The sequence below is a fragment of the Pseudonaja textilis genome, chromosome 2 (genome assembly GCF_049901715.1).
Source record: "Pseudonaja textilis isolate UNSWEBS1 chromosome 2, rPseTex1.2, whole genome shotgun sequence".
Lineage (NCBI taxonomy): Eukaryota > Metazoa > Chordata > Lepidosauria > Squamata > Elapidae > Pseudonaja > Pseudonaja textilis.
The window spans coordinates 201,732,669-201,753,396 of record NC_141991.1 but is presented as its reverse complement, the minus strand read 5'-3'; the positions used below and the strand labels follow the sequence as shown (position 1 = coordinate 201,753,396).

Genomic DNA, 20,728 nt, shown 5'->3' with positions numbered 1-20,728 from the left:
GCAAGCTGTTAAGATGTAGAGCATGTGAGAAAAAGAAGCATCTGTTTCTGTGGCTTTAAACTACAGAGGGCATAATGTGGGGAGGTGCGTTGATAGTGAGCCATCAACTGCGTAAAGCATCTTCATTCTAATGTACAATAAAGATTCTTATCTAACAGTGTTTTGTTGAGTGCCTGGATAACTTCAGCTGAGTCCAGGCAGGAGTATCCTGACAGAAAGAAGCAACTGACTCATTCAGCTTATTAGACTATTCACTTTTTAAATCTTTTAGACAAATTATTTTATCCTAACAGTTTGAAAAATGTAGATCCTCAGTTGCTATCACCTAGTATGGCTTAGGTACAACATCCAAAATCATTATTAGTACAGTAGTTATTATTAATAGGAGGACTAGATGGAGGAATTTTTTCTTGGAACAAAATAGCATCCAGCTCTAGCTCCCCATTCTCTCCCCACAGATCTTTCACATGCCATTTTTGACTTCAAATGTCTTGGGTTAGAGTGTAGCAGTGATGAGACAAAAGGCAAAATTATAATTCATTTTAAGAGATAAAGGTTAAAAAAAGCAAAGGTTTCCTCTGCCGGTCTTGTCAATTCTAGTGGGTGGTGCTCATTGCCAATTCTCAGCAGAAGAGCCAGCAATGTCCCATGACACTTTCATGGTCATGTGGCCAGCATGACTATGCTGAAGGCGCATAAAACACTACTGCAAAGAGAGTTTGTTCCACCTCCTGCACACCTAGCAATTTGAAAGCATGTAAATGCAGTTAGATAGGCAGATGCCACTTTAGTGGGAAGGTAATTTAATGAATATCCTGGCTGAAAAGGAATTCCTAGTTATGATGGTCGTTTGTCTTTCCAGTTCTTAATATTTGGCTGTCCAAAACACTGAGAAAAGGGGCTTTTAATCAGTGCTGTTCTGGAGCAACTCAATTTAAGTTGGCTATGTTAAAGTCATTTTGGAAAGTTGGAAAGAGTTCAGCCAAGATAGTAACTCAACGTAAGACTTAGGCTCTGTAACGGAAAAAGATTTGGCGTTACTATAACTAAAAGGGAGAAGGAAGTTAAGCACTGATTTCATTTCATTTACCTAATCCCTAGTTCAGAATTATGCCATATTTTAATTACATCTTGACAAGATTTGTTTTGCTGTCCGTTGTAAGAATTGAAGAACCGCAGGACAAGGTAGGAGTAGAGAAACAACTGCTTGCCTAATTGCTTAGCTTGACATTTGATAGCAGTGTATGATGGGTGAAACATGACACATACTGCTATCTTTTTAATAAGATAATCTGTCACATTGAATTAGCTTAGTATTTCTAGGATAATACTTGTTTTCACGTTGCAGATGTCTTTCTCATCCACTACTTCAATTAAAATGTTCCTTGGTGCCTTTTTTATTTGCAAAACAATGTCAAGTCAAACTGAAATAAAAATTAATGTCTAAGAGAATTAATAATGTCAGTTTTACCACTGATTTCCTTTAAAAAGCATACTTTAAACTCAGTAGGGACTTAGGAACATCTGTAGACATAGTTATAGGCTCCCAATTTGTCTCTTGCAGAGAAGATTACAATGAAGATGGGTTTTGCCAGCCTTACAGGGGAATTGCCTGTGCGCGAATTATTGGAAACAGGACTATTTATGTGGACTCTCTTCAAATGCAAGGGGAAATTGAAAACCGAATTACTGGTAAGTCAGTCTACTTCTCTTCATGTCAGAGAATATTGTGTTTCATGCAGAAACTTAAATCCAATTTTAACACCACCATAAATGGAAATCAAGCCAGGCAATTTTTGGAGGAAATTGAGGCAATATTGCTTTCTTATTATGCAGTAATTTTTTCAGTAGGCACCAATTTGATATTTGTTGGAAAGCTTTTTGAGGGTTAGGGCTGTACTTTTAAGTTTAAAAAAACATTTTTAAAATAAAATAAATTTTATTTATTTAAATGATATCTGCATGAGTTATTGTAGAACATTTATAGTTTTTGGGAAAAAATGAGTGAAGAAATGGATGATGGATCTACTGTGTCTGAAAAAAAAAAAAGGAAAATGTGTTTCCAAACACTGGAAGATCTATATGTGATCTTTTTGGCTATATAAACTCTATGACATTATAACTTTTATAGAGAAGAGATTTTTCTTATCCTGTTAGTTTCCATTTGCATGAATAAGGACTCTTAATATTAACAGATATGCAAATTAGAAAATTAAATCTTATTTATAGCCTGATTGATTGCTATGTTCAGAATTGTGAATTTTAAGCAAGGAATTTGATGCTTGATCTTTGTAAAGGATCTTTGCTTAGTTAAATGATACTTTGATGCTATCTCTTTTGTTGACCACTTAATGGAAAACAATCATTTCCTGTTTAGAGCTTGTTACATGCATTCCCAACATGCAATTTGTGATTTTCATTTCAAGTGTTGTAGTGTTCATATTATAATAAAATATATCAAATGCTTTTTATATGAATATATTTATATCTATGTGCCTGGAAAGGGGGTTACGTTGAGTGGAATAAATGAGTGTGATCAGTGGTGGGATTCAAATAATTTAACAACCAGTTCTCTACCTTAATGACTTCGTGGGTGTGGCCGGTGGTCATGTGACTGGGTGGGTATGGCCAACTTGATTAGGAAATTTCTCCTTAGTCCAACGCACAATAAAATAGCACTGTTCCAATATTTAGAATAGAATAGAATAACAGAGTTGGAAAAGACCTTGGAAGTCTTCTAGTCCAACCGTCTGTTTAGGCAGGAAACCTTACATCACTTCAGACAAATGATTATTCAATCTCTTCTTAAAAATTTCCAGTGTTGGAGCATTTACAACTTCTGGAGGCAAGCTGTTCCAGTGATTAATTGTTCTGTCAGGAAATTTGAGGCACTTCTACAAAAATGAGGAGTCAATCTATTTTCCAAAGCATCAAAAGGCACAACAAGAAACAATGGATGGAAACTAACCAAAGAGAGAAGTAATCTAGGATTAAGGAGAAATTTCCTAAGGCTGAGACCAATCAACCAATGGAATAGCTTGCCTTCAGAAGTTGTGGGTGCTCCATAACTAAAAAGAGTGAGGGAAGTACACCCCAAAAGGACAGTGCCAGGAACCACTAAAACAATGCAGAAAACTTAAAACAGCCATTCCCCTTTTTAAAAAAGTCAACCCCAAAGCAAACACAGCAGCTGAGAGGGAAACTAAGAGAAGCTGCTCATGCTAATTGAAATCCATTAACCCTTCCAACTCTATTATTCTGTATTCTAAATTGGGTGCTTCACAGCAGAAGCAATACAGCTGGCTGGACCACACATGCATTAAATTCATGGGCTGTATGATCAAACTGCATCATTGTCCCCTCCTGTATCTTTTCCCCCATGAAGAAACAAGAAGTCACCAACACTGCAGCAGCTATAAAAGGTCTTGGGAAATTCCAATGAGTATCAGCTGATCACTGAAGTGTTATTTAATACTCTTTCTAATGAAAATATTTGTAAGCTTCCTGTAGGGAAGAGGTTAATCCCATCCCTAGATAGGTGATTGATCGATTTCCCTGCCCTAATTCTATCAGTTTCTGTTGTTTATTACCTTGATTCAGCAGGTGTCAGCTGCATTCCAACTGCAACTGTTAAGTGGTCCTTGGCTATCTGCCCAGAGCTATTAACTCAAGGGAGAGAGAGAGAAAAAAACCCCTCTCTTGCACTGTATTTTTAGCTGGTACCCCGAACTGCAGAAGCAATTAACTAACATTTTGGATGAACCTGTGAAAACTGGCTGAACACCACCTGTGAGCATGATATTTTGACCTTCCTCGGTATCTGATTTTTCCAGTTTTAAGTTCAGTTCATCTTGGCCTTGAATCTGTTTTCTGAGATAAAATGGGGCTTTGTCTCCACAATGCTGCGTGTAAATGTCATTGCATTTCTCTTCTTACTTATGGACTTTATGTGTAAATTTGTATAATGCACATTTCCTGCAAGCTATTCTCTATACATTTATTCTGTATGTTGTTGTCACTAATATGTGGCCTTTATGAGCACATTTTTGTTATCTAAGTATTAAGTAATGTAATTTTCCCCAAAGTAAAGATATAACTAAATAATGTTGTGGTTAGTTATCCAAAGAGTGCAATTTTGTTATAATTCTTGAGGCTTTATAAGTAACTGCAGCTGTTCATAAAAGTCTGAATTCCAGAGCTCCAAGTATCATATATAGGCACTGTGATCCATAAACATGATAATTTTGTTAGTTTTTAAGATGCCACAACTTAATTACTTCTACCAGGATAAAAGTTTGCTTTTTATGTTTTTAATTATAATTAAGGATAGTTAAATTGTGAACTTCCTTTTCTAGTAATAGATGAAGATTATAGGCACAAAACAAGAACTGAAAATGAAAAAAGTAGTGAAAAGAGAGGGGGAAAATCTAGATTTCATTCCTACTTGAAAAGTTGCAGTAATTCTGTGAGATTCCTTTTTAGTCCAGGAGACCAGAATATTCTAAACCTTTTATTTTTGCACAATGTGACTATATGGTTCACGGTATTTTTTTATTTGTGTGTACATTTAATGCTTACTATAAGGATATCTTACAGGAGACACTCTTAGATTTATACTTATTGTCCTTCCCTACCTGCCACCCTGATTTAGGAGATGAGTTTGTAAATACAGTCATTGTAGCTATATTTTGGAACTTTTCATCAAACTAAAGTTCTGTTTATTAACAGACTATTTTCACTAAATTTCCATTCTTTTGCAACTCTCGTGTCAGCTTCCCCACTTCTGGGACAAATTTTCAGGAAAAATGGAATGATAAATCAACAAAATTGCATACAGGAGAAGCCTACTATAATCTAAGGAAGTTTTATGCCTGTGATAAAGAAATGAAATATAGCTCTTAAATCATTGCCATTGCAGGTTCCACTGGTAAACAGATGAACAATCTTTGTAATAAAAAAAAAGTGTTGTATAGGCACAGAAATATCAGTTGATTATATGTTCTATATCTCATGTGGAATCAGGGAAATTTCTCAAAAACATTTTTGTATGAAGGGAAAAAAATTACCATAAATGAATATACTCCATCCACTAATTTCTTTCCAGTGAGATATATAATTCTGAGAATGGAAATTAGTGACATCTACTGTCCAAATAGGAAAATTAGCTAAAAGATATTACATTCAACTTTATGGTAATAAACTTTTTAGTGGGTGAGTGAAACAGTCCTAATAGTTTTTGGAAATACAAATATAGATCAAATTGCACATGGGTTTCTTTCTCCTTGCCTACTTTGCTACTTAAGGCTGAAGTTTCCTTTACTCCTCTGTAGTTCAAAACTTTTGTACCTGGTGATGAGACTTGGTATCTTTATGTCAACCAAACCCGTAGAATTAATTTGTATAATATTTCTCTGAGGACTCAAACTGGAGTTAGCTTAGCTCTGTGATGGCAAACCTTTTCCATGTTGTGTGCCAAAAGTGTGCGTGTGTGCTCGCCTGCCTGCACCCATGATGCAATGCATTCATGACTCCCCCATCCCCGTGCATGCGTGTGTGACCCCTGCAGATGTACATGTACATACAACCCCTCACATCGCATGCCTCTGCGCATGTGCACGCATCTCCCACACTCACAGGTCTTGCCTCATGCATGCGTCAGATACCTGACAATCAGCTGGTGTACCACTTCTGGCACGCATGCCATAGGTTTGCCATCAAGGGCTTAACTTCTGGGGGCTCTATGTTATCAGGAGGACCTGCAGGGAATTTAAAGTCAGTGTTTAGGAGATTAAGCCATGGAACTGCTCCTTGTTCATTTTTTCCCTGGATTTCTCTGTTCCATTGTCAAACCCACCCTGCTCAAAGTATTTAAGTAGCTTCTGGCTAACTTTCAGAGATCCTGAATAAATATACATCTTTCTGGTTTAATTCAATTTAAGATTTAGAGAAAAAAATTCAAATCCTAATTCACATTCTTTCATGCAGTTACATAGGCTCGAACCAAGCTATATATGGAAAGTGCCAGTAGCAGCTTCAGGCTGAAGGATGAAATTGCTACTAGCGCTATGCACATGAATTAAACATTGATCAACAATGATTGAGACTGAATGAAGGTAGTAAGTCCAGGCACTTATGGTCACAAAAACTGTTTGTCAGTTTTCTTTATCTGAAAAAAAAATCAAGTTGATGCACGGTTGCCTAAGAATCAAATTGTCTGACAGAACATTTTTATTCTGTAATGTGTTTGTGTGTGGGAGAGAGACAGAAGTCCATTATTTTCACCTGTGTTGGCTTTTTCCTTATATGTATTTTAAAAATCTGTTTTGCTCAATAATGTAATGATAATGTGTCATAATTGATTAAAGTGAGTTCAGTCGCCCATTATACTCTTCAGTTAGATTATAGATGTCATTAGCAACCACCTAATTCTTTTGTATATACTCATTTACAGTCATAACTCTTGCAATTAAAAAATCTGTAACAGAGAATGCTAACTAATGCAACCTAATGCAATTGCCTTTATTTTACTTAGCTAGTAGATTCAGGAAGTTTTTAATTCAACTATTAGTTTGTTTGAAACTTGCCCAAAAGTTTTTGGACTTTTATGGAGAAGTGGTATTTATACAGAAATATTAAAAATTCAAAAGGGTTTACAAATGTTTAAACACCACTGTATGTATTCAAGAAAACTCAAGTAATAAATACTAAATAAGTATTTGGTATGCAGTTGTTGCTAAGGGATAGGAGGAGGCAAAGCACGTCAATATTCAAGACTCTGGCTTTAAAATATGAATTAATGTTAACAGTCCACCCAGTGTTTTGAGGATTTACTGGTTTGTGTTTTAGAGTAGAAAATGCATCTTTAATACATATCCAGTGTAGTAATGAAAATAAACAATTTAATTTTAGCTAGAGCTAAGTATGGCTTACTCCTAGAACTTGCAAGAACTCAGCTACAAAACATATGAAGTGAGATTATAGAAATGCATGCTTTTAATAAACACATTGTGCTTTTATCTTGTGACTCAATGAGCACAGTTCATTCCAACTCATTTTGGATTAGACAAGTACACACACGTGGGATTTTTCAGGCAGGTTGGAGTCTCTTTATTTCCAATTAGTAGAATATTATAAGCCTCTACTTTTGTAATTCAAATCAGTGAAAAGTTGTATAACAGAAACTTCCAGTGAGTAATTTGTGAACTATCAATGGGCCCTGGTAAATTGCCAAGTTTTTTAGAATGAAAAAAATCAATATACTAGATTTCCTGGGAAGTCATATTTATGTAACAGACATGTAATCTGATAGTAAATTGCATCCTCCCCTTTGCTCTGGAAGCAAGGCTTAGATTTCTGAGAGGGATTAGCTACTCTCTCAGGTCTAGAATGATGCCATAAAAACAAAGACAAAAGACTTAACAAATTAAAAATATGTGAGAAAACTATAGATAAAGTTTGTTCTAGTTATGTATGAAGCCTTGAAATATTTCCTCATCTCGATACTGATGGTTGATTAGGTGCTAGAAAATTAACCTTCATAGTTAATACCATATACCATTTTCCTACTACAGAATCTTGTTAACTTTATGTGTCAAAATATATAAAGACTTTGACAGTATATCTGATCTCTGTTGCAAATAGATTTTTTTATTTTTTTATTAATGCCCTTAGTAGTTTGGCTGGAAGTCATTTCAAATATATAAAAAGCAGTAGTAATGTATTGATGTTCATTTATTATAGAACCTGAATCTTGCTTCTCTGTCTGTTTTTTCAGCTGCATTTACTATGATTGGCACATCCACCCATTTATCTGATCAGTGTTCCCAGTTTGCCATCCCATCTTTCTGTCACTTTGTGTTTCCACTGTGTGATGAGCGTTCCCGGACACCTAAGCCTAGAGAGCTATGTCGTGATGAGTGTGAAGTTCTAGAGAATGATCTCTGTCGGCAGGAGTACAACATTGCTAGATCCAATCCTCTCATTCTGATGCAGCTCCAGCCCCCTAAATGTGAAGACTTGCCACTACCTGATTCTTTGGAGGCTGCCAACTGTATAAAAATTGGAATTCCTATAGAACGGCTCAATAGATGTAAGTTATTGTCACATTTCCTTTCTACTTTTCTCTTCTATTTGTTTAATGCAGAAATGGGGAGCTATGGCCCCCTTTATGACCTGTGAACTTAAACTGCCGGAATTCCTGAGCCAAAGAAGTTGAAGTCCAAAAGTCATAAAGGGGGCCATATTTGCCCACTTCTAGTTTAATGAAAAATTAGTATGGATTTTTCATCAGTGCCATTTCTGAATGTATGTATTTGCCTGTGTTTCTAAAACTTAATATGTTCAATGTTTTGCCTTTTGACTGCTTGGAATTAGCTTGAAGGGGGGGTACAGTGATGAGAAAGAGGAATAGCCCAGGTGAAAACTTTCCCCAGCTTCACATCTATACAGTGTAAGGGAAGATTGCCAGAAACACACAAAGGCTGCCTCAAGCACCTGACCAGTGCCAGACCTCCCTGAAAGCAAGGAATTCCCTTCTTCAAGCGAACTGCTTTAAGTTGTGTTTGCTTCAGAATCGAACCCTCCAAACACAGTGCGGTGAGAGTATAATCTTTCACTGTGATTAAGCACTCAAGAGGTTAAGACTGCAGTGAAATAAATTTGGTGGAGAAAGAGGAGATAATCTTTTGCAACCAGACTAGATATAACATACAAATATGGTGCTTGGTAGTAGTACATTTGCAAGTGAAAGATCTAAGAGGAAAAAAGCAGAAGAATGGGGCAGGAAAAGGAAGACAGCTTCAAGGTGGGGAATTCACTAAAATACTTCGAGCAAGTCAAGCTGTTGAGACAAAGCAATGTTGACAAGGGTGTTCTAGTTAATTTCTGGACTCTTCCTTGGGCATAAAGCTTATCAGAAACTCATACTTCCTGGCTAGGTTACTCTAGATTGTTTCTGCAGGCTTGATTTTTTTCTTTATTTTCTGCTTTTAGAAAAAAGCAGCCGATCTTTTCCCAAACCAAAGAAAGGAATACTGTAGAGCAGAAGCTTTGTTCTAGAGTTATACACATATCATGTGTAACTCTATACATTGAGTATTAGAAAAAGTGGTGCGGTGGCCTAGAGGTGGAGCCCTCGCCTCACAATCAGGAGGCTGTGAGTTTGATCCTAGGTAGAGGCAGATATTTCTCTCTCTGGCCAGACTGAGAATATAAATGCTAAAAACAACTCAACATTGGTGACAGGAAGGGCATCCAGCCAGTAAACACTCAGCTCCATTCAGTTGCCCAGACTCCAACCTGCAAGGAATTATGGGGTCATTAAAAAGAGGATTACACATTGTATGTAACAAAGAAACACATTTACGATGCAGAGAGAGAGAATGGGAACTTTTCTTATTGTTTCATATGTCTCTTGTTAAATCCACTTTTTTTGCAGATCACCAGTGTTACAATGGCTCTGGTGCTGATTACAGAGGAACTGTCAGTGTCACAAAGTCAGGCCACAATTGTCAGTATTGGGATTCCCAACATCCTCATCCCCATGACTTCACAAGTACAGAGTTTTCTGAGCTTGGAGGTGGGCATGCTTATTGCCGCAATCCTGGAAGCCAGATGGAAGGACCTTGGTGTTTTACTCAGAACAAAAACGTACGCATGGAACTGTGTGAAGTACCTGCATGTAGTATGTATTACTATTTTTTTTACCATTTCTAGAATAAAATTATCCAAGCATGAATTATTCTTCCTTTGTGTGATCTTGCTCTGCGTGATGTCAAAAAAATTGCTTTTTGTTGCTGTTTTTATAAATGAAATGAATTCTTTTCCTATTAATGTACAATGTATGTATTCATTGACATTGATGCTAAGAGACCTAAGGATCTGGCAGTTGACCTGGCAATGCCTGTTTATATTTATTTCTTTAATTTAATTTAAAGGAGATAGAGGCTAGAAGGCTTGGGAAAAAATCTGGCAAATTTGTCATGTGATTTTGTCTAACAATTTTTCTGGAGTAATGTAGCAGTTGTTCATCTCTATCATTTATGTTCCTTTGTTGATATAAAAAGTGTGTGTGTGTGTACTAAACATGGCTATTATGCCTTTAACATGTGTGAGAGGAGATATGGTTAAGTTCAATATGCAGTTGGTCATCTTGGAAATACAGGACTTACGATACAGCCACTTGGCAATTTTTACTTATATACAGTTTGGATGAGTATGCTTTGGCTGTTGCCCTTCAGCATAAGAGCATATATATTATGCAGGCAATGGTAAGATTTTATGTTTTTAAATTTCTGCTAGTTTTTATTAAAATGGGTTGCTGGCCCTAAATTGAAAATAGATGGAAATGGTAGAATATGAGGTTACAGACACTTATACTGAAATAACCTCTACACTGAATGTTTGCTGCTTTTAAGTTGTTCACTGGGCCCCAAATGGATGCCTGTGGGTAGGACTACGGAGAGATTAAATTATGGTTTAATGTTATTTCCAAATGCAGTCAGGATCAATTCTTTGTACTGTGACTTTAAAAATATTTTTTCATATTTTATTACACAAATACGTGGAAAAATAGGAAAGTCCCATCAGCTGCCATTGGTTTATTTTGATGCTGAATTAGACTATCAGATCTTTGGGAATAATAATAATAATAATAGAGAATGAGGTCATGGCATTGAACAATGCCTCATTAACATTCATTATGACTAAAATCAATCTATTGTTTTGAATTTTGCTTTAATTACATTTTCCTTTTTACATCCTCTTTGTGGCATCTTTGTTCTTTACTAAAAGAACAGGATATAAATATTAAAGTGGATGTGGGTCAAATAAAGTTGTACCACTGTAAATGAACATTTATTTGAGTCCCGGGTTTGCGCTAGCCCCAAATCCACTTAATTTTGAGAGCGTATAACCAGGTATCTCCCAAAACCTTCACCTGCTTTCCATTCACTTTTTGCAATTATTCCCTGCCCCCATGCTTGGGAAAAGACACTATGTGCAGAGAAAATAAAAGGTAAAATCAGACTTTAAAAAGGCCATTTCGATCATCAGATCCAAATTCCTACTCAGTGCAGGAAGTCATTCACTGAAGGGAATCTCTCCAGTTCTCAAGGTAATTGAGCTTCGCTGTCAAACTGTTTTAACCAATAAAATGTTTTCTTAAGGTTTGATTTTAACATAAACCTGTTTTCATTCTGCACAAGAAGATGATGAAGAACAGATCGCAGTTTGTTCCTGTTTTCTCCAAGCACAGTGCGCCTTCTGTTTTATAGGAGGATGGTGAAAGGAAGCAGTTATTTTCTTTTCACTGCAGAAATGAAAAGAGGGAGTGGAATCAGGTCTAATTGGAGAGCAGAAGAAGGAAACAACTGCTCCTTCATCTTATGTGGAGGAAAAACTAGGAGGGGGATACAACTCCATCCTACTGTTACCAAGTCATATATTGTAATTGGAAAAGACAGTTTGGCTCATAAGCAAGTTTCACTTTTGATTCTTCCTGTCTTTCCAACATCTTATGTACTTCAACAGTTGACCCACAAGTCTAAGCTAAAAACTAGATCTTAGATTTTGTGCATGTGAGGGAGATAAAAGTCTTTTCTTTTCTAGCCTTTCTACTTTTTAGGTTAGTGTTTTTACTCTTATTGTATCCCTTTTGCTTTTTTAATCATTGTACTCCATACTTCTTATGGTCTTCCCCTCCTTATGCTGATTTATGACTGCAATGCAGGTTTGATTTGATCTAATACTTTCACAGGAGATCAGTTTTGGATTCTTTTCCACTCTACAATCTATATGTACATCATAATCTTGCCATTAACCACTTGACCCTGAAAACAGTCTGTGACTTAATGATATGCTTTGGTAACACAGTCCATATAGATAGTATTGAAATTCATACTAATCACGCAATCCTCTGCATTTTAGTTAAGATAAGCTCTTTGTGTCCACTGTGGATTATATTATGTAGATGTATATAAATTTATATTACAGATAGTCCTCAATTGAGCCACAAATTTCTGTTGCTCAGCAATTTATTAAGGGAATTTTGTCCCATTTTACACCCTTTCTTGCCACAGTTGTTAAGTGAATCACTACAGTGTTAAGTCAGTAACGGGGTTAAGTAAATCTGGCTTCCACATTGACTTGGCTTGTCAGAAGGTCTCAAATGGTGACCACATGACCTTGGGACATGCCAACTGTCATAAACACATGCCAATTGCCAAGGTCTGAATTTTGATCACGTGACCATGGGGATGCTGCAGTGGTCATACGTGTGAAAAACTGTCATAAGTCATTTTTTTCAGTGCCATCATAATTTCTGGAGGTTACAAATAAATGGTTGTAAGTCAAAGACTACCTGTACATATTGCCATGGGCTATATTCATTGTCTCTAGCCTTGGAATATAAAAATTATTTGCATTGCTTTTGAACAGAGTCTGAAAACATGCAATCCTTTTTATAATCTCACAGGCCCACGTGACAGCAGCAAAATGGGAATCCTCTACATCCTGGTTCCAAGCATAGCCATCCCTTTAGTTATTGCCTGCCTTTTCTTCTTGGTCTGCATGTGCAGAAACAAGCAGAAGGCATCTGCCACCACTCCACAGCGTCGTCAGCTAATGGCCTCTCCCAGCCAAGATATGGAAATGCCTCTCATTAATCAGCACAAACAGGTACCTTGCCCAAATGTGTGCACACAGTATGCATAGGTTACTTTACATCATAAGCATAACATTTAATATTAATTAATGCTAAAGTCTTCTGCTATGACATTTTAATTTGAAATTTCTTGACCACATCAAACCTTCCAGTATGTTCTTCCAGCATGTATTCATTTCTCAGTTGCTTGACCTCAGACCAGATGTGGAAAGATCACCAAGATAGTAAAAGCCCATGAAACAGATTTTGTGAAATTAAGCAGGTTAATATAAATGTGACCAAAGCCTTTTAATTTTAACTTAGATTTTTATCACTGATTTGCTGCTAAGGGTTTCTAATGTGGTCAGCCATCTTACCTGTTACTCTTTTTTTACTTTCAGAACAAACTAAAAGAAATCAGCCTTTCGACTGTGAGATTCATGGAGGAGCTGGGTGAAGAGAAGTTTGGAAAAGTTTATAAGGGTCACCTATTTGGAACAGCTCCAGGGGAGCAAACACAAACCATTGCCATCAAAACACTTAAGGATAAAGCAGATTTAACTCTCCGAGAAGAATTTAAGCATGAAGCAATGATGAGATCAAGATTACACCATCCCAATATAGTTTGTTTATTGGGAATAGTTACCAAAGAACAGCCCATCAGTATGATTTTTAGCTATTGTGCTCATAGTGATCTTCATGAGTTCCTTGTTATGAGATCTCCTCACTCTGATGTTGGTAGCACTGATGATGATAAGACAGTGAAATCAACGTTAGAACCAGCTGATTTTTTTCACATTGTAACTCAGATAGCATCAGGAATGGAATATCTTTCAAGCCACCATGTGGTCCACAAAGATTTGGCTACCAGAAATGTGCTTGTGTTTGATAAACTCAGTGTGAAAATATCTGACTTGGGTCTTTTCAGAGAAGTTTATTCTGCTGATTATTATAAACTAATGGGAAATAATCCTCTTCCTATTCGATGGATGTCCCCTGAAGCAATCATGTATGGCAAAGTTTCAGTTGATTCAGACATCTGGTCTTATGGTGTAGTGCTCTGGGAGATTTTCAGCTATGGCTTGCAGCCTTACTGTGGCTATTCCAATCAAGATGTCATTGAGATGATTAGAAATAGGCAGGTTTTGCCATGTCCAGACGACTGTCCTGCATGGATGTACTCACTGATGTTAGAATGTTGGAATGAATTTCCCAATAGAAGACCAAGATTCAAAGATATCCACAACAGATTGAGAACATGGGGAAACCTATCAAATTACAACAGTTCTGCACAAACCTCTGGGGCAAGCAACACTACACAAACCAGTTCCCTCAGTACAAGTCCTGTTAGTAATGTCAGCAATGCCAGGTATGTTGGGCCAAAGCAGAAAATTCAAGCTTTCTCTCAGCCACAGTTTATACCAATGAAAGGACAAATAAGACCAATGGTGCCACCTCCTCAACTTTACATTCCTGTTAATGGTTACCAACCAATGCCAGCTTATGGGGCATATTTGCCAAATTTTTATCCTGTCCAAATCCCAATGCAGATGGCTTCTCAACAGATGGCTCCTCAGATGATTCCAAAACCAGCCTCCCATCATAGTGGGAGTGGTTCCACTAGTACAGGATATGTAACAACTGCTCCCTCCAGTGCTTCCATGGCTGACCGGGCTGCGCTCGTGACCGAAGGAGTAGAAGAGGTACATAATGTGACAGAAGACATTGCTCAGAATCTGGTCCAGGAAGAGGAGGAAGAAGAGGGCTCTGTGCCTGAAACAGAATTATTGGGTGACAATGACACTCTTCAGATGGACGACACCGAATTTCAGTCAGACCCTTAGGGATGTTGCCTTATCGCAGTGACAATACTGGACTTTTTTTTGTTTGCTGAAGACTGTAGTTCTTCTGATTTATACAGTCAGTGTTTTACTTCAAGCTCATATCTACAACTGCTAACCCAAAATCTACATAAAGGCAGCAGTATTGAATACACCGTTTTCATGGATTATTTTTCCAGAAGAAATTTGCAAACATGATGTAGAATAGTTATTTTAAAATCTAGGCTTGATTACAGCTCTTGCAGGGACGCTGCTTTTATAAAATACTGTTGCTGTGCAACATATAGTAGAAATGCATTACACCTCGTGTATATCTTGAACTCTGATTGTATTTTTAATGAATTCTGGTTAAAATGATAACCAAACAAAGTAGCTGACATGGAATTGATCTGCATGTGAAGAGATGGCCAAAACGTTTTTCTCTTTTTTTAAAAAAACAACAGGTTTATCTTGCTGATGCAATAATCTTTCAATGGAATTATTCATAAATGGGTAAAGTACAGGTAAAAGCAGAATGACAAACAATTTTTCTCAGTGACCAATCCTTTCATAAAGAAATCTGATAATTATTTTTATAATTAAATGGAACTTTGACCTGATTTAACAGGAAGTATATTTTGCTCCCCAAAGAAATGACAGACATAAATTATGTTGGAAGTTAGGAGCTTCCCAGGGTAGATAATAAGATGGGCGGCTATATACATGTTTTAAATAAATAAATAAAAATAAAATGCTATAACTTAAGCCATCCCCTTTTGCCCATTCAAAGTAAGATTTAGTAAGGATTAAATCACCACAATTGGTTGATTTCCCTGGTCACCACAACTTTCACTTAATTTTCCTTTAAGATGGTGCTAGAGATCAGAGTGATCAGTCAGAATTGCCAATTTATTTTATGTTAGGTACTAGACGTATGCACATACATTCTTCATTTTTTTAAAAAAATAGTGATTGTAGATTCTTAACCAAAAAAAGTGACTTTGTACAGAATGTATTTTTTTGTGATTAATGCCTTATTGTGAGATAAATCATGTACAGATTTTGAAATGTAATTTATGTTTTCATACATTTTTTGTGTTTTTTTCCTAATTGCAATATTTTGGTATTTTAAATGCTTATATAATTATGATTAATAGTATTTTATTGGGATTGGAATTTTGTACACTTCGGTATGCTGATAAAACTGGTCCATACATTTCACAGAAATTTTTGTAGCATGAGTTACTCCCTCAATATTGTAGCCAAATATAAATTAATGTATTCGGCTGTACATTATGTACATGATCTATCCACCAACCCATCAGTGGTGATTAATATTAATGTGTTGGACAGAAAAAGAGAAAAAAGTAAAAATGGAAACTCACATTTTTGTTACATTTTACTTATTAAACTGTATTTTTCCTAAGAATGTTTGGATTCCTTGAGGTGTATTATAATAATCTGAAGCCAATAGTAGCAACAGAAGCTGTTTTACTAGTTTGTAGTTTCTCTTGAATTGGCCTATGCACTGGTAATTAAACAATGAAAATCTCTCTTGCTTTTTAATATGAATTGGAGACTATTAATAAATCATTTAAATAAATTGAAACTTTTAAAATTGTATTGAAATCTGATATTATAAAATCAGGTGAATTTAGTAATGCAGTTCTATTTTTAAAACTTGCTTAAAGGAATTTGAAACAAAGAATAAATGAAATTACTATTTTTTCACCTGTCCATAGAAATAATCCTATAATGCAAAAATGATGAGCCTGGACCATCATATTTTTACATACCTTGTAGCTTTATTATCTGGTCTGAATTTCTATATCTCAAAAATTCCATATCATAATATCACTATCAACACACAATGATGAAAAGGAAGAAGATAATCAGTGAAAAAGAAGATGGCATAAATAAATCTTTGCTTCCTGGTGCTGAAATTTATTATCTCAAAGTAATTTTTATTTTTTTTTAAAAAAACAGAAAATTATGATAATAACCAGAAAGCAGGAAAAGTAGCCCTCAGTTTATAACCGCTCATTTAAAAGTTCAACCTCACAATGATCTTAGGAAAAGTGACTTAGGGCCTATCCTCAAAGTTACGACCATTGTACCACTTCCATGGTTTCATGATTGCAGTTTGGATGCTTGGCAACCAGCCTGCATTTATGACTGTTGCAGCATCTTGCGTTCATGTGATCAAGATGTGTGATTTTTCCAGCTGGATTCCAACAAGCAAAGTCAATTAGGGAAGCTGGATTCACTTAATGACTACATGACCCACTTAACCATGGTAATTTGCTTAAAGATCATGGGGAAAATGATCATGAAATCAGATCCAGTTCACATGATTGCTTTAAAATCACACCTACTTAAAATTGAAATTTCAGGCCCAATTGTCGTGTCGAGAACTACCTATACATTCCAAAGGCTATTTCCTTTTCTCATAAAGACCACAGTAATTCAATAAAAATGACACTTTATTTTATTTATAGCAAGGTCAGAGCCTTAGTAAAAATGTGAAAATTCAATTTCTAGTCAATTGATAAAACATATTCATATTTGATCCATACTAGCCAAGTGGTTTCTGCCCCATAATTTTAAAACTAGGTTTCCCCCAAACAGCATCCTTTTTATGTATGCATGAATTTAAATTAATTACAATACTCATTTAGCTCAGTTCATTTCTCACCAAATAGTTGACTGGGTACAACTTTATTATGTTGGTTCAAGAGCTTGTGCTTTCACTAACCATGCTTAGCAGCTATTTCATTTATTCATATTCTGTGTTTATGAGCTTTCAAATCCTCCAGCTGTTATTTTCAAGCTCTTCAACTTTACATTCTTATACACAGCATTATTAGACTATTAAATTCAGCTTTCGTCTCCATAACTCTGCAGCTGCTTATGGCATTCTGTAGTGGAAAAAAAATAATATAGGTGAATTTCATTGTTCATTTGTTTTATTGTGTGCTGAAATGATAGGGGAATTTCTTTTTTGAAATGCATTTACTGACATTGGCTGAAGCTCTGTCCATGAGTATCTTTACCTATCGTATTTTCATATTCCTTCAGTAAAATAGACCTGAATCTATTCTTTACAGTTGGATCCATGCCCACATAAGCATTATATTCTCCAATTTATGTAACTCAGCTACTTTTAGAAACCACTTTAGTCCTTAATTTCAATTGGCCGTACTACCTTTTTTTTAAAAAAAACAACCTTAAACCTGATACTTAAAACTTCTAACCATTAGCTTGCATTATCTCCATTGAAAGGAAGCCCGGATATCTCTAATTTAGGGAATTAGATATGTATCAGAATATCAAATCACCCAATTCCAGATTTATTTCATATGAAGTTGATGGAATTATATAAACTGCAACTGTGGGATGGCCTCTGGTTATGCTGACATTCCTAGCATGGAATGTCTAGGGAGAGCATAACAGAAGTCTACAGGTTATCTTGGTTCACATATTAATCATGTGGGAGAGGGCACTTGCTTATGAATGCAGAGGGAGATAAAGATGGAGATGGAAAGTTTCAGATGTGCCAGTGAAGAACAAGTATTAATAACTTTTTCCTCATATAACACTAGTAGTACTCATGACCACCATTGAGCCCAAACTTTCTGTTGCTAAGCAAGACAGGTGCTAAGTGAATTTTGTCCCATTTTGTAACTTTTCTTGCCACAGTTGTTAATCACTGCAGTTGTCAGGTTAATAAGATGGTTGGTTGTTAAAGTAAATCTGACTTGCCCGTTGACTTTGCTTGTCAGAAGATCACAAAAGATGATCACATGATCCTGGGATACGGCAAATATGAACCACTTGCCAAGCATCTGAATGTTGATCATGTGAACCATGGGGATGCTCCAATGATCGTAAATAGGGAACAAAATGGTCCTGGGTCACTTTTTTTTCAGTGCCATTATAACTTCCAAGAGTCAATAAATGAACTGTTGTAAATTGAGGACTATCTGTACTGGACTTCTCTTGGTGTGTGTTTTTGATGAACAATGCCCATTCAAAGAGTAAAAATGAGTACATATTGTTGGAATGACATTCCAATTCAAGCCAAACATCTAATTCGGGGTAAGAGGAGGGAATGGGAATCATAGTGTCACATTCAATGAGGCAAATAAAATAACGCAATTGCATGAAACAATATTATGAAGCATTTTAGTGAATATAATATGTTCTGAAAGAGATCTTTATGACTAATGTTACTGGATCATTTTTTCATTGGAGCACTTGTATTCTTTGCAGTCTTCTCTCTCCACAGTTCCCCTGCAATCTGATCCTAGTAAGATTCTGGAATACAGTGGACATATATTTAACTTCTGTCATTATAATTTCAGATGAAACATGTGCTGGCTGTTCTTAAACATGTTAAAAGTGGCATAAGGATAGATAAAATATTCACAAGAAAATTTTGAATGTTTAAAAATAAAAGTCCTAACATAGCCTAGTAGTTTATTGAAACTGAACTGGGACTTAACAAAAAACTCTTTGTGATGATACAACACATAAACATAATAATCTTTTATTAATAAAAAACTAGTTGAACTTAATACTTACAATACACATAAACATAATAATCTTTTATTAATTAAAACCTAGTTGAACTTAATACTTACAATTTATATGTTTAACAAACAGCTGCATATTTTTTGGATTGGTTTTTATTTGATAGTTGTTTTCTGCACCTGGCCACCTGGTTTCATATAGTGAGCATTTCCATTATTTATACTCAGAATCTCTATTATCTCCATGGGGAAAACTAATAGTGGAGACTCACAAATACTGAAAATATACCTCACACTTTTTCTGAAGAAGATATCTTGTTCAGAAAATAAGTTATATAAGTTGGTGTAATAGATTCATTATAATTGACAGTTTCTTTCAAGTCAAGCTTGACTCTAGATGACTGATCATGGATACGCCTCTGCAGTTTTCTGCCTTTATACACAGGTGGTTTCGTCATTCTCTAACAGAATTTTAGTCTAGTCCTAGTCTAGTCTAATCTCATTGTTTTATTCTAGACTAGACTAGTCTAAAACTCTCTACCAGTAAGACAGTTGCACAATCTGAGGCCGTGGCCCTTGTATGGTCCTTAAATTCCTGACATGCAACTCTGAGAACCATTCTCTCTTGTCAGTGAACTGTTACTGTCACAGGAATTAGAGAGTCAACCTATTTTCTGAAGCACCAGAAGGCAGGACAAAAGTAATGGGTGGAAGATCATTAAAGAGACATCTAACCTAGAAGTAAAGAAGAATTTCCTGACTGAGAACACCTCAATCAGTGGAATGGTTTACCTCTGGAAGTTGTGGGTACTGTATCACTAGAGGTTTTCAAGAAGAGATTGGACAGACATTTTTCTGGAATGATATAGGCCTGCTTGAGCCTATATCTAGTTTGGACTAAAAGACCTTCAACATTCCTTTCAATGGTATTCTATGCTCTTAAATTCTACTTTCCAAGCAGGCTATCATCCAACAGAGCCTGCTTTGTTTTTTAGATCGTCTAATCTCAGCTAAGGGCTGTCACCTACCTGGGCTGGAGCCATAAAAGGCTGTAAAAATAAAAGATTAAACTAATCATCTTATACTTAGCAATTCCAAGAATATGCATCCTCCTAATGTAATGGGGAAGAAACAAAAAAGTGCAATGTTTCCTCAATTTAATTACTTTTGAAATGAAATTTCTACTGAAGCAAAACACTTGAGATTGAGTGTGATGCATTAATTTTTGCTCTCTACTTTTTAACCTCCACATATATTTGATTGCTGAATAAATACATTTTATCATTATGTTCATTTAAAATTATTGAATTCTCAGTAGGTCCAGAGCAGTTATTATGGTTGGGATTATATTTCAAATTAAACATAGACTTAAGATGACAGTCTGATACTGTGTGGTAGAATGGGTTATTTAACTAATGAGCTGGGAATAAATTGCCAAAATAGTCATTATATAAAATGTCTTAGTAAATGGAATTGAATTCCCTATGATGGGTAATGGGGATTTTTTTTAACATGCCCTGTAGGGCGGGAAAAAGCACTGAAAGAGAAGAAGATGATAACTGGCAGAAATTATATTGGATCATAGATCAATCTTTTTTTGAAGAGACAGGCATTGATTACTTTTTAATGGAAATACTCACTTGTTGTTTTTTAACATGGGGAAAGTTGTTTCTCCAACACAGTGGTTTTCAACCTCAGCAGCTTTAAAAGAGGCATGGACTTCAATTTCCAGAATT

At 35.8% G+C, this 20,728-nt stretch overlaps 1 protein-coding gene across 1 annotated transcript in view; it reads left to right on the top strand.

Annotated features, from left to right (window-relative positions):
• Positions 1–16,012, top strand: part of ROR2 (ROR family WNT receptor 2) — a 140,217-nt gene extending 124,205 nt beyond the window's left edge. The window contains exons 5-9 of the mRNA XM_026703944.2: positions 1,565–1,692; positions 7,775–8,089; positions 9,437–9,682; positions 12,473–12,675; positions 13,042–16,012. Of these exons, the coding sequence (XP_026559729.2) occupies positions 1,565–1,692; positions 7,775–8,089; positions 9,437–9,682; positions 12,473–12,675; positions 13,042–14,484 (2,335 nt within the window). The 3' untranslated portion in view covers positions 14,485–16,012. The remainder of the gene's footprint in view (positions 1–1,564; positions 1,693–7,774; positions 8,090–9,436; positions 9,683–12,472; positions 12,676–13,041) is intronic.
• Positions 16,013–20,728: the final 4,716 nt, after the last annotated feature.